The 15,431-nt window shown below is 40.6% G+C and overlaps 1 protein-coding gene across 1 annotated transcript in view; it reads left to right on the top strand.

The window, feature by feature from the left end:
• Positions 1–5,926: 5,926 nt before the first annotated feature.
• The window catches only part of LOC122807587 (unconventional myosin-Vc-like), a 1,372,167-nt gene continuing 1,362,662 nt past the window's right edge, over positions 5,927–15,431 (top strand). The window contains exon 1 of the mRNA XM_044078500.1: positions 5,927–6,167. Coding sequence (XP_043934435.1) covers positions 6,141–6,167 — 27 coding nt within the window. The 5' untranslated portion in view covers positions 5,927–6,140. The remainder of the gene's footprint in view (positions 6,168–15,431) is intronic.

Here is a 15,431-nt window from a genome sequence, read left to right as displayed (position 1 = left end):
ATTGTATACCCCACCAAAGAGGTATGGAATGCTTTGGTGAATTTTTACATCATGTATTGGGTTTAAATCAGGACATCATCAACACTTACTGCCAATTAATGGCTATAGTATTAAGGTACAATTTTATAAAATTCGATGGGCATTTTTCAAGCAGTTACAAGGGGTTGCCATGGGCTCTGCCTGTGGGCCCCTCTATGCCAGTATTATCATGGCCAGGTGGGGAAAATGTTTCCTTTTTACTAGCAAATATTATACCAACATTACCATGTATGTCTGTTACTTGGATGATTTGTTTGTGTGTTGGAAGGGACTTTCTGAAGAGATTCCACAGTTTACTGATTATATCAACCAGACCACCGATTTTTTAGTATTCATCTATTCTACTGGTATTGACCAAATAGCTTATTTGGATGTTAAACTTTCCAAGACTTTTGATGGGGGCATTAAGTCCAACATTTACAGAAGGCCCACTTTTTCTGTTACTTACATTATTCTAGTAGCCATCTCTTTCATGTCAAGGGTGGGATCATTAAGAGACAATTAGTAAGAGTTGCCTGTATGGTCTCTGAATTTAGTGACTTCCTGGGATGACTGTAACCTAATGGCACAAATGTTTTTGGACCGTGGATATCCTATATCCATTGTCAATAACATCAGGGAAGAAGTTACTAAGAAACATAGATCTGGCTTCTATCGACCTCTATTACAAACACCAGGTCAGTGTTTATTTTAATCCAGCTTACAGCTGGATGTGTCTATCAGCCAGTCCACAGCTCATAGACCAGATTTGGATGTACATAATCATCTGGAAAATAATAGATCAGGTATGAGTAGTGACTCCTTTTGGGCGGCCATGGAGGTGCAGCAGTTAGCGTTGCCGCCTCACAGCAAGAGGTTCTCTGGTTCGATTCTTGGCTGGGGTGCCTTCTGTGCGGAGTCTGCATGTCCTCCCTGTGGTCGCGTGGGTTTCCTCCGGGTGCTCTGGTTTCCTCCCACATCCCAAAGACATGCAGTAGGTGGATTGGACACTCTAAATTGGCCCTAGGTGTGAGTGTGTGCATGTGTATGCCTTCTGTGGAAGGTTGGGTGCCGGGCTGGCAACTCGACATTGTAAAACACCACTGCCAATCATGAGTGGACAGATGATCTGCTGTGGTGACCCCTAACTGGGAAAAGCCAAAAGAAGAAGAAGAAGAAGGGTAGTGACTCCTTTTGCCCTTTTGTGACTACATTTTGTAATGACAGTTCAATGGTCATGGATATTTTAAATAAAAACTGGAATATCATTAGGGGTGATCCAGATATGTTGGATGTTTTTGGGCAATCCCCTAAAGTGATATAACAGAGAGAGCCCAATATTAAGAATATTCTGGAGAAGCAGTGTAATAAAATGACTTCAAGCCAGATGACACCTTGTGGCATGTGGCATCAATGCCAACATATTTTTCCTGGTTCTAGTATTAAAGTGCAGGATAAGATCATAAAAATTGGGGGCAAATACAGCTGTTATCCATGAGCAGTTATTTGCATCACCATATGTACACAATTACTGCTTACTATACAGTAGGATGGCCAATAAATTTAAATAGTTGAAGGGGAGTAACCAGGTGGGAGGGTAGGAACATTTTCTGTCTGACTCACAAGAGACAGAGCTATGGTCTCTTTTCAAGATTTAGTATGCAGTTAAATGCAGAATACAAGTAAACACAGTGCAAAGAAAACAAATCACAGTATGCAAAGTAGAAAAATCAATAAAGTGATACAAAACACAACAAATATAAAACAAACTAACCTTTCCCTCACAGCAAACTGTAGCAGAATCTGGGTGAGCCTTTTAAGTAAAGCTCTGAAATGTTTTATTTTACCCCCTTAAATAGAAGGTTTACTTCCTAGCTGCACCCCCTCAGTTCACAGATGATTAACCTTAGCTGACCTGTTGTAACTTATGTGTGACTCCTTAACTGACCTCTTCTAATTTCCGTCTGACTCACAAGAGACCCACTTTTTCTCTCTGGTCTCTTTTCAAGTTCTAGTTTGCAGTTAAAAGCAGAATACAAGTAAAACACAGTGCAAAGAAAACAAATCACAATATACACAATAGAAAAAGGCAATAAAGTAATACAAAATACAACAAATAAAAAGCAAACTAACATTTTCCTCACAGAAAATTGTAGCAGAATCTGGGTGAGCCTTTCCAGTAAAGCAATGAAATGTTTTATTTTACCCCTTAAATAGAAGGTTTAGTTCCTACCTCCACCCTCTCAGTTCACAGATGATTAACCTTAGCTGACTTGTAACTTATGTGTGACTCCTTAATTGACCTCTTCTAATTTCTGTCTGACTCACAAGAGACAGAGCTGTGGTCTCTTTTCAAATTTTAGTATGCAGTTAAAAGCAGAATGCAAGTAAAACACAGTGGACAGAAAACAAATCACAGTATACAAAATAGAACAAGGGAATAAAGTAATACAAAACACAACAAATAAAAAGCAAACTAACCTTTCCCTCACAGCAAACTGTAGCAGAATCTGGGTGAGCCTTTCCAGTAAATACATATATATATATATATATATATATATATATATATATATATATATATACACACACACACACACACACACACACACACACACACACACACACACACATTTATATGTACATATGGGTATACTACAATTAATCTAAAACATCCAATGTCAGCTGTAATAATATCAACTGAAAAAAGGTCTAAAACAAGGTAACTGACACAGTAATATGCATACTTCGACAAACAGCCTTGGCACATGCAAAAATCTAGCTTAAAATAAACGAAAACATTTTTTGCACTCACTGCTAATTACATATACTAACTATGAGATTGCACAAACATACGGTATGGGAAATTTCCCTACACCTGGATTTGTGCTATCTTGTACACATTTCGATCAACTGCCTAATCATAAGTGGTCAGCTAGTCAGCTGTTGACCTAACACACATACTCGACCTATTCACTAGCACCCATATAAAGATACAGATATAGATACAGGTAGCTACCAAGGGTGTGCGGGTGCTAGGGCTTCCTTTCTGCAGTGAGTCTTGGTGCAACAGTGAACATGCAATTTACTGTTCTTGTGAAAAAATTGCTATTTATTTTTCATATATTTGGGCCTTACAGAATTGTCTCTCAGTTGTGAAGGGCAGCCAACAAATTTCTTCCTGCCTGATGCCATGGTACTGTTTTTTCAGCACATGTCCTTACTTCAAATACTAGGTAGCATTTCATATAAAGTCAGAATACTCGATCACACAAAGAAAAAGTGGTTTATTGTCTGGTTTGATAAGCATTTACTTCAATGTCTACATAGTGTTTAGTTTTTGAAAGCAAACTCTGCATTCTTTGATGCTGAAATCAGTAAAAGGGCTAAAAATTAACCAAAATATATAGCAGATTTATATTTTCAAGTTTTGGAGTCATTAATTTAGCAGCAAGTGATGTAATATTCCCCTCAAATGCTCAAAATACTTGCACATTCATTAACATAAAACAAAATAAAATAAAATGTAAAAGTCAGTAATATAGGGCAGTGCTTCTTAGTCTCTCCCTAAAAACCTAACCTTACCTCTATTGTTGTAGAACAGTACCTCCCCAGTCAGTCTGTGCAGACATGGGCGTGCCCTGTGTGACTGACATGCCAAATGGCTGTGATGTCGTACGCAAATGATGCATGATTGACTGCCATGCAGATTTCACAGTGACATCATGCACATATCTGTCAATCATCTACATAAATTTGTGAATTTTCAATGAATTAAATGCTGCTGGTGTTCAATGTAAGTTGTAAGGTATCCCTACCAGATAATCCAAGTATCAAAACTTCAAAATTCATACTGTCTGGACCATATGATCAGTTTGGAAACTTTGAAAGTTTTGAATGGAGATCACCGTACAGCATGGAATGGGAAATGTACCCTTTTCCTCAATGTAGTGCAATCTTGGAGTTGGTATTATTTAATATATATACATTATATATAGACTGGAGTTCTGCTGTGGCGACCCCTAACCGGAAAAAGCCGAAAGAAGAACAACTTGCGAGTTATACTGCTGTTGCTTTAGCATTAGGTAATTGTAGTGCCCCCTAGAACTAACATGCCAAATACCAGATGAATATTCATACGGCTGTTGGAAGACATCAGCATGACCATTCATTATTCAAACACATCACGGGGTGTTGGGTGGTGGGCTGGGTTTACTACTGTACCACCTGTGGAGGTACTGTTCTACAACATTGTCACCTTACCATCTTTCAGGGGATATTCGAGCTGTCCTGGAAAACTTTAATATTTAATATATTAATGTTTGTCAATGTCTCTATTATGAAAAACACAGGCTAGATTAATTAACTATTTACTCTTACTTTTGTGCATAGCTCTCAACCTTCCATTGCCAAAATGAGGAACACTTGCCTTCATAATGTGGAACAAATGGGCAAAATGTGGAACACACGCTAATGGCTTACTAACATCTTCAACTAGGAAAGTCATAGGGTGATTAAAATATGCTGGTTTTACTTATAAAGAAGATCCTTTAATGGAATAATATGATACATTGCTATTTACCATGGATTTCACTTAAAAAAATTCCTAACACTGAATGTGTGACAGACTCTTTCAATGTGGAACTTCGTGGAATATGAACTTTTTAAGACCCCAACTGAGGTACGCTCCTCGTAAGGTACACTTTTGTGGCCTTGCGTCATGGCCAAAAAGGTTCACATACCAACACGCTTACCCAGTTAACTAAATAAAAAATGAGAATTGCAAGACCATCTTTAGGCATTTGTTTGCAATTCCTTAAAAAAATGTGTTGAGCTGCACACCTGAGGTATTGTTCTACAACATTGCCACCTTACCTTCTTTCAACAGACATTCAAGCGGTCCTGGACAACTTTTATATTTAATATATTAATTGTGGTCAAGGTCTCATTCGTTTGCAATTCTCTAGAAAAAAAGAATGTGTTGAGCTAGATATTTATTGATTTTATGCACACGCTGCTGTACATTGTAAAAAAAATAATCAAAACCTAACTTATACGTGAGCAGTTTATTCCTGTTTACACGAGGGTGCTCAGAAGGTTCTGCCGCTCCAAGCTCCCTCCTGCAGTCAAAAAGTTGTTATTTTTAGGGATTGAGAAGACTAGTCCATATCCTCTGGAAAAGGTACAACAATGTGAAACGCTAACAACAGTATGTAATATTTGAGTAAAAAAGTTATTTTTAAAAGCGAATTCGTTACTCAGTCATTAAAAATACAATAAAACGTACACACCGCGCTAAAAAATATACACACAAAACTGCGCAACATATATATCAATCAATGGGACACCTCTCAAATGTACCTCATTTCGAGGAATGCTCCTCATCTGAGGTGAGATCCTAAAACGGTCATCCTCAAAGTTCCACATTGAAAGCATCTGTCACACGTTCGGTGTCAGGATTTTTTTAACTGACATTTATAACAAAGAGAACAACAATCATATTGACTCATCGCAATAAGTTTTAAGATACAAAAATAGCCAAATTTAACTATCTTATAAACTTCCTACACGAAGCTGTTAGCGTTTCACATTTTTGTTCCAAATTATAACAGGCAGTGGTCCTCATTCTGGAGCCGGGGAGGGTTGATAGCTGTAGCTCATAGACATTAATTCCCGTGTTGCTAATTTTCTGAACACTAATCATTTCCAAGAATTGGCAACTTTTTGTCTAATGTAACATTATATTCCTTAATGCATTTCTGTGTACGAACACATTTCTCCAGGAATCTTCGTGAGGCTTCCTGACTCAGCAGGTAGGTACCTTTCCCAGTGATATCACGAGGTACTACTGAATAAAGCAGGAGGAGGGCCAAAGTCCAAGAGGCGCGTCTGGGCGTGGATAAGTGTACAATGCAGGTGGGACTCCCAAAAGTATGGCAAACTACAGCAATTCAGATGCCATAAGAAACTAGGGAAAGTGAGAAGTCACCTGATCCCGTAAAACCCTCGAGCTTGGCCGCCGGCAGTATCTGACTAACGCAAAAGTGAATTGTGTCAGGTACATGGAGTAGGAGTAGTTTACAGGGCATGCGCCTGCCGTTTGCTTCAGTACCTAGTTCGTTGCTATGGCTGTGGTGGAGCTTTACACTAAGGTAAGGCAGAATAAAATACATTACTGTTTTAATATATCTTCTTCAGAAATTCTATATATATGTTATTTACATTTACTTTTACATCAACATGGCTGCCGGAAGTGTTTCCTTAAAGTTACTTATTTGTTGGAACAAGTTGTCATCTTATCTTTTCACAGTGTAAAGAATGAAGTGCGCAGTATAAACAGCTTGGTTACTTTTAGATGTTGAAATTCTACAAGCTGCTGTCATTTGGTGCTTTAGATTGTTCTAAAAAAGTAGGTAGTATTGTATTGAGAAGGCAACATTTTCATGCTCTGATTATAAGAAGTTAGATCGACGAGGAGGTAATAGGTGAAGTGGCAAAACACATGTTTTTAAAATGTTTAAAACACGTCAGACAATAAAAAGTAATGCAACATACGGCCGGAGGCCACCGTTTGAGGCAAGCTGTTTTAAGTAGAATTGACATAGAAACAATATTTTAATGAACATACCCGCCTCTCAGTTTATGATCAGCAGTGCAATAAGCAACCTGATTAACAAGGCTTGTTTGTAGTTCTGTAACTATAAGTGCAAGTCATTTTCAAAAAAGCCTGCATAGTGCATTTGCAGCAAGGTTAACAACCAGTCCCTGTATGCTCCATAGGTAGATCATATTCAGCCGTGAATAGTAGTTGTGCTTTTGTTCACAGTCATTTGGAGTTATACATCTAATTTAATTCCAGTAAGCATGACTTTGGCTATTTTGACAACAAAACACAAATCCTACTTGTAGTACTTTGTTGAATTAGCGGTTTATCCACATCTGTTCCAGTGAGTTAGTGGTTTATATTTATGAAACAGAAGCCCTGTTACTACACCCCTGCACACATTCCATTCTCAGTGACATTGAACATGTCCACCCCATCACGGGTCAACAGTACTTAAGATTGCTACAGCACTCCTCACATTTTTCTATCCCCTCTAACCTGTTTTAATATGCCATTTGTAGTAACGCCAGCACTTCCCAATTTCGCAGAATCAGATATCAGAGACTGTGACACCGAAAAATCCCAGCTCTCCTTGGCCACATGTTTGTGAAACTTCAGATTGTGTTTGTTTTACATTTTTTTTTCATTTAGTAGGTTTTTGATAAAGAAAATGGTCTAACGTCATTTATCCCATCTGTAACTCCGTTGTTGTTCTTCCATCCCTTCCCCAAGCTTAACTGCCTTATGCAGCTTCAACCAAAAAATGCTATTGTCCGAGATTGGTACATTTCTCCCTGCCACTTACTAAACTGGCAGCTATTATTCATAATTTGCCAAAGCATTTTACCTGTAACCATTGATGGACAGCAAGATGTTGTTAACCCATGAACAACACTTATATAACCAGTTCAACACATTGCAAATTATTTTGTATCACCATCACTAACATTGTTGTGTATTTAATAAAAACACAGACATCAAGTGGATTACATGTCCGCAACCATGCGTTCATTGCCAATTACTGCCAATGACTCTTGCTGATTAAAGCCAATTGTTTTCAGATGTGTGCAAGGCAGAATTGCAGGGAGGCTATTTCTTCACTTCATAGCTGTGCCTGAAACACTATAGAGCAAACAGCACTGTCAATTTCCGGCCTTTCTGATTAATCTTACCCACAGCATAACATTTTTTACTCAATTCTTCTTGGCAGCCTTACAGTATGCCAAGGAGTCATTACCAGGCTAATTAGTACCCTGGCAGCAGTTTCTTGAGGCTGTTTGGCCTGTAGAAGGTCCAGCTAAAGAGTCCTGATATCCCCTGCCACGTACCTTGGCCTCCCTCACCTTTCCTGCCTTCTGCCACAGAAGGGAGGCATATAACTTCCTTCTGACAAGCACATCTGTTACTCTAAATTGTGGCCCTTCTGTGCTAAACCCACTTATAATTCTATACAGAAAACCTGCATACCATCCTGTGACAAATAAACCCATCCCCATCATAGCTATTTGGCCACCTGACCCAAATGCCAGGGTGAGAAATGTACAGCCCACTAATGTTTCTTACTAAATTATCCATAGTATTATTGATTCTCTGCCTCATCCTCTGTACTGCCTCAATAGACCTAGTCCCCCTCCAGCTTCTTTTCTGTACAGCTTCTGGCTAACAGCTAAAAGGCTGTGGCCAGCAGTTATGCTATGATTTATCTCCTGCACTATCAAACCAACCAAATCTTTTATCGGAAGCTGGCAAATGTCATTACCTCCTAAATGTAACACAATGGTTGTGGGAGGTTTGCTCATTCTGGCTGTTTGTTGCAGCACTGCCCTATACTGATGCCATTGCATGCCTGACACTGTAACCCAGATCCTCTTACAAGAATCTCAATTCCACCTTTGGAAGGATGAATCCAACCTGCCTTGAACCCAGTGATGGAACCTCTGGATAAATGAATGACTCGCTACCCAAATGTACTTCCAATCCGACGATGTGTGGGCTGCACACAAAAAGCAAGGCTTAAAGTTGTTCACACCTCGCACAGCTTTTGTTAGCATTGGACTTCCCCCTGCCTAACCTCTTAATGTCAGTCTGAGATGCCCCTATTATGTGTGCAAATGTCTCTGCCCTTATCTGAAAAGAATGCAACGTATATCTGTCTGTGTCTAAGCCACACAACTTTACAGCTTCCTGTAAGACTGCCCTCACCTGATACTGTATAAGAGGATCCTCTTGCTGATGACAAAAGAACAGATCTTCTAACATACCCCTATAGTTGCAGTATTCCAACAGGACTGTGTCCAGCTTCCATTCTAAACTCTTTGGGATAATACCTCTTACCCATTGACCTTCCTCGTCTTGATCTATTTTGGATTTAGCCATATAAACCTAGGTGTCTTCCTCAGACACATGTACATGTGCCAGAGGTAATACTATCCGTTGGGCTTTCTTCTTGCTCTGTTGAATGATCTCTGACCATCTAAATGCCCCACAATAAGCCAACAAAAAGGCAGCCCTAAATAATACTTCATATGAAGACGAGCAAATTGCTAAAATGCAAACCATATTTATGTAGAACTGCTGGCCCTATGGGATACTTCTTGTCTTTAATTTTAGGTGTTTGCCTCCCTTAGCACTTAAACATTGACCAGGCTTAAAATGAACTGGCTAAGTCCTTTAACCCTAGAGCCTGATGACACCAATTCAAGGCTGATAATGTGCTTCTTGCCATCCCCACACTCCAACCTCTTTCACTTGTTCCCAAAATATAAGCCCTAATGTGGATGACTGGAATTAGCTATGATGGTTCCCAGACCTTGGATAGTGTAGTCTGCAAAAATTGCTGTATGCATTTATTATACCTTACCCTTGTCCTTCCACTGAGGGCATTTCACATTAGCCACCATTCTCATCTGTCTATAAGGCCCATGAGTATGTTGACACTCAAGTCTGGAAAGGTTTTGCATCTGGAGCCGGGAACCTGAAGCCGAGCCACTGTAAATGAGAAAGGGAATCTGCCAATGAGTTATCAATGCCCAGTATGTGTTGTGCCTTATGTTTAACATTTAGTGTTAAGCAGTTAAAAGTGAAATGCCTCATCATTCTGCCTAAAACTCCTTTACCCCCTAGTTGATTGTTCACTATATGCACTACCCAGCTGTTAACAGAGTGAAGCTAAACTACCATATCCTTCATCTGTTCTCCCCATATTTCCAAAGCCACTACCATTGGAAAAAATTCCACCTGCAATTGAATTACTTAACCTGCCCTTAACTTGATTCGGCTGTGCCACATTGAACCACTGCCCTTGGAAATAACCCCCCCAAAACATATTCCCACTGTGGCATTTGTAAGCACTTCAAGTGGACGTTGAGTTTCCATTTTCTGCCATACTGTTACCCCTTTATAATCTGTAAGAAAACACAACCATACCCTTAAATTCTTCTTCATTCCTTGGGAAATTCTAATTCAGTGGTCCGGCTTTGTGCAGCCTGATCCTTTGGCAGTAAGGCACCTCATAAATGAACACCCCACTGGGATTACTGTGCAGGCAGAGTTCATCAGCCTGACTAGCTCTTGTAGTTTGAGTGCCATTTTATTCTGACTTAACACTTGACTTAATGCTAAACATAACTTTTGCACCCTGTCTATTAGGAAGTCTATACTGACCATTCAGACTGTCAGTCTCTGTTTGTTGGGCCGTCTGCTTTGTCCACTGCCAATGGCACCCCTAGTTCTTTTCATACTCCTTTGCTCATTGTTCAGATCTGACTACAAACTAATCACCATAGACATCCACATCCTGCCCCCACCCCTATTAGGGAAACCACCATAAAAAATTTCTCCAAAGCCAACTTCACACTTCTTAAGATGGAAGTGGCAAACTTCACAACACCCATGCAGCTGGACAATAGAGGTACAACTGCTGAATCCTACACAAATGCACTTTATAAGCACTTACATGAGTGCATGGATCATGCTATCCCTAACAGAACCAAGATGCTATCCTCCAAAAAAAAGGATGCCAGTGTGGTGGTCCCCTGCCATAAACACACTCTACAACAGAAGAAAGAAACTGCTGCAAATAAGAGTAAAATCCCATGATTGGAGGAACTCTCTGGTCAGCCTCAGTAAGAAGCTGAGATCCCTCATAAAATCCTCTAAAGCTAGTTACAAAAAAAAAAATTGCCACGGTTTCTAAAGACAACCACAAAGCATTCTATAGCTATGTCAAGAATCTCAATGGCAACACTCAGACCTGCTCTGAGTTACAGCACAATAACACTAAATATACAGAACCAACGGATATTGCTAACATCCTGGCAAATAGGTTCAGTGCTAACTTTACCCTCCTCTCACCCCCTAAAGGGCCCATCTCTATACCGGAAGAATGCAAAGTTCTTGTAATTATGGCTGCACAGGTAAAAACCACACTCTCCAAAGCCAAGAACACAGCATCCATGGGGCCTGACAACATCCCAGGCTGTGTTCTACATGAACTACAGAACAAACTGGCACCCCACCTAAGTACCATGTTCAATCATAGCCTCGCCTCAGGCTTTGTGCCCACTAAATGGCACACAGCGATGGTTATCCCACTCCAAAAAGGGAGATCCATCACGGACCCCGGGAACTACTGCCCCATTAGCCTGACGAGCCTGGTCTGCAAGGCCATGGATCGTATTATCATGGAACTTATAAACAAAGACATTGGTAATCTCCAAACTCTGGACCCCACCCAGTTCAGGTTTGTAAAAGGCAGATCATATCTCCTAAACCTGATAGACTTCTTTGAAGCAGTCACCAAAGCCGTAGATGAGGGTGAGGTGGTTCACACAGCCTGTTTAGATCTTGCGAAGGCTTTCAAAACCATCCCCCACTCTGGAATTATAAACTCACTAAACTAGGTATAAATCCCTATGTCACAAGATAGGTTGCCAACTGGCTCACTGACAGTACCCACACTGTGAAAGTAGCAGACTCCAAATCTGACTTTAGACCAGTGACAAGTGGAGTACCACGGGGTTCAGTCCTGGGTCCTCTCCTGTTTGGTATCCACTTCTCTGAAGTACAGGCTAACACAGCAGGACTTTGGCTAATGAAGTTCACAGATGACTGCAAACTAGGAGCCATAATCAAAACTCCTAATGATGTGGACATCCTACAAAAGGGCTGCACTGAGACAGATGCCTGGTGTCAAAGCCATGGCCTCAAGCTGATTGCCAAAAAGTGCATTATCATCCCTTTTGGTAAAAACTCTGTAGCCATGAACGACCACATAGATGGTAGTCTACTTAACACCGAAAGTGTGATAAGAGACCTTGGGACACAGGTGGACAGTAGTCTCTCCTTTGATAATCACATCGCCACAGTAGTCTGGAAATCCTTCTATGTGGCACACCTCATCACAAAAGGTTTCTCATCCAGGAAAAAAGAGGTCATTGTTCCCCTCTACTCATCACTCATTAGACCCATTATAGAGTACAATGCGCCTTTTGGTATGTACCTCACAAGACATCTACAACAACTGGAAAGGCCGTAGAAATACCTCACAAAGAGGATTACCGGCCTCAAACAGATGCCCTACGCAGACAGTCTCAAAAAACTCCAGCTTTACTCCATCGCATATCACCTACTCAGAGGCGATCTCTGCCCAACATACAAAGCTATGTCAAAGCCAGAGCTGTTGGACATGTTCCACTTAAAGAAATCCCAATCCCTCCGAGCAACACGTTCTAAGGACCTAAACCTTGTCATCACAATAAACAAAACATGCTGGAGGGATAGATTCATGTCCCAGAGACATCCCATATTCTGGAACAAACTACTTATGTATATCAAACAAAGCTCCTCATTAGCACTCGTCAAGAAAAATCTTGATGATTGGATGGGAAATAGGAAATTCACCCTGGGGATCACTTCTGTGGCTCTGCTCAACAGGGGCACAGAAAAATAATTTTCTTGGGTGGCGAAAGCCAGGGTACGTTTTTGGCTAGGCTTATATAGGCTCTAGGGCCAATAGCCTAGTACCTACCTATGAACAAAATTTGTACTGTAAATGGTTCCAACAGTAGCCAAAAGTTTATTGAAAACACCTCCCTGCTCCCCCTGTCTGCTTTAACAAACTGACCTAACATTGATCCTGTATATTTGGGCATCCTATATCTACTAAAACTGTTCCTAATTTCACAAATCAGAGATCCACAGTCTGTTGTTATAGAGCCCCTGCTAGTATCCAGCCAGCATAACAAACCCAAATCCAAACCATGACCATGGCCTTTTGACCCCCCCTTTAGAAAAATGCATTGTGGTCACTCTGTTGAAATGCTTCCACATGCCTTTCACTTTGTTGGGGCAGCTTTCCCCCATAATCTCTGCATAAATAGAATGCCCAATCACACAGTTTTCCATGTCCTTCTTATCACCAGTTTCTTTTTTTGCCCACTGGATAGTCAGTCCTGCTATCCTTATCCTTCTGCCTTTCATCCTCCTTTTCTATTCAAAAGGGAAAATATATCTACATAATCCCGTTTGCAAATCATTGCTTTACTTGCTCATTCAAATGAAAGCCAAGAGGCTAGTCTAAACTAACCTCACCATGCTACCTGTTCTGTATCGCCTTTTCTCCTTTCTGCATTGCCTTACCATTTTCACCCCATGGTTTTAATTAGCGATCTTCCCCATTTCCTTTGAGCTGTCTTAATAAGGACCTGATCTGGTCCAAAATTTGCCCCTTTGATTGAGACAACCTTTCGCTAACTTCTATATCCACTGTTGCTCCAGCTAACTCTTAAGTCATTTGATGCCTACTTATCCTTAGGCCCCCAAGCTCTTCCTGTTGAATCTTGTCTTAGTAAAGCTTATTCACTGGACTGAAACCAATATTCGGCTAGCTTATCATCCTGAAAAAATCCTTGGCTTTGTAACCACTGGAAAAAAAAATTGATAGTCATTTAACTTGAGCTTGCCTTCCTCCTTGTTCGGCCTCTTACGTTTCTTGCAATATTTCTTCTTTTTCTTATATTTACAAGCCTTCTCATCCTTCCTGTCACTTTCATCCACCTTCTTTTTGATGCTTCCTTCTAAAACTGTTGGTGCAGTGGTGCAGCAGTTAGCATTGTCACCTCGCAGCAAGAGGCTCTCCAGTTCGTTTCTCAGCTGAGGTGCCTTCTGTGCAGAGTCTGCGTGTCCTCTCTGTGTTCGTATGGGTTTCCTCCAGGTGCTGTGGCCTCCAGGTGCTCTGGCTTCCTCCCACATTCCAAAGACATGAATCTGGAGCATTTCTCCCATGGTCTCTGCTGAAAATGTGCTCTGCTCCATTCAGACTTTCCCGATTAAACATATGTTAAATAAATCAAATTTAAAACCCTGTGCTAAGTCTTGCTTGATGGTCAAGGGGCAGATGATTCCCAGGTTGCAGTTAGCATTGTCACTTCACAACAAGAGGTTCTCTAGTTCAATTCCCAGCTGGGGTGCCTTCTGTGCAGAGTCTGTGTGTCCTCTATGTGTTCGTATGGGTTTGCTCCAGGTGCTCTGGCTTCCTCCCACATTCCAAAGACATGCATCTGGAGCATTTCTCCTATGGTCTGTGCTGAAAATGTGCTCTGCTACATTCAGACTTTCCCGATTAAACATATGTTAAATAAAATAAAATTTAAAACCCTGTGCTCAGTCTTGCTTGATGGTCAAGGGGCAGATTATTCCCAAGTTGAGTATTAACCACTGAAGGAACCTGCAACTGCCCTGACTCCATTGTCTGTCTATATAAATCCTTCCAGCAATCTTTCTTTTTAAGGCTTAACATAGCCTGCACTTGTGCTTGAATATGCTGCTCCATCTAACAGTAAAAAGCAACACAAAAGGAAAAGTCTCTGTTAACTTACTAGTTTATAATCCTCTGCTCCACTCCCTTGTTGCACTCCCTGTTCAGGTCCCAGCACACCTACAATTTTTTTTTATGTATTATTAAAGCTGTGCAAGCACTCCAGCCCTAAATCCTCAACCTCCATAAGCCCTGCCATGTGGTCACTCCCAGGCCTCAACTTCAAACCTCAACTTTCCAGCCCTGCCATGTGGTCACTCCCAGGCCTCAACTCCCCAGGCCTGCCATGTGATTATCCACGGGTCTGAACACACTGCCTCTACCTTGTGGTTACCCGCGGGCCTCAACACACCGCCTCTGCTGTGTGATTATTCACAGGCCTCAAATAACTGGCCCTGCCATGCAGTTATTTGCAGGCCTCAAACTATCCCTATCATGTAATTACTCACAGGTCTCACTACTCACCAGCTGTGATGTGAAAGAAAGTTATATGTTGTTGTAAACTTAATATATAGCATTTTCTATGCATAAACAACCTTATCCTGTTAACCAAACCACCTGCTTCCTTAATTTGAGTCCAGCTTCTAAACCTCAGGCTTCCGCCTGGCCTCAGTGCCTTGTTTATCAATTCCTTCACAAGCCTTGTATCGAGATCCAACCCTGCTTGAAATTACTAACTTTATTTTATTCCTTACTTGCCTGATTTCCTTTTTTTAATTTATGTCCTAACAAAATTTTGCGCTGGTTAGCTTTAAAAAACATCCTTTAAAACTTTAGCCTGCTTGTAACTGTAAATGTAGGCACTCTAAACTGAAAGTAAATTGAAAATTAAAAAAAACTAAATCAGACTATACCATTAATCTAATTACTTACATATAATCTGCATAACATGCCCCTAAACCACATTATTCTAAACTTCTAACAATAAAAAAACTACCTTTCCTCTTTAATATAGAAGACACCAGAAACCTATAACCTCCATGCTTTAGCCGACAC

This window comes from Protopterus annectens, chromosome 7.part1, assembly GCF_019279795.1.
Source record: "Protopterus annectens isolate FY-2018-M chromosome 7.part1, PAN1.0, whole genome shotgun sequence".
NCBI lineage: Eukaryota > Metazoa > Chordata > Ceratodontiformes > Protopteridae > Protopterus > Protopterus annectens.
This window is presented reverse-complemented; position numbering and strand designations above follow the sequence as displayed.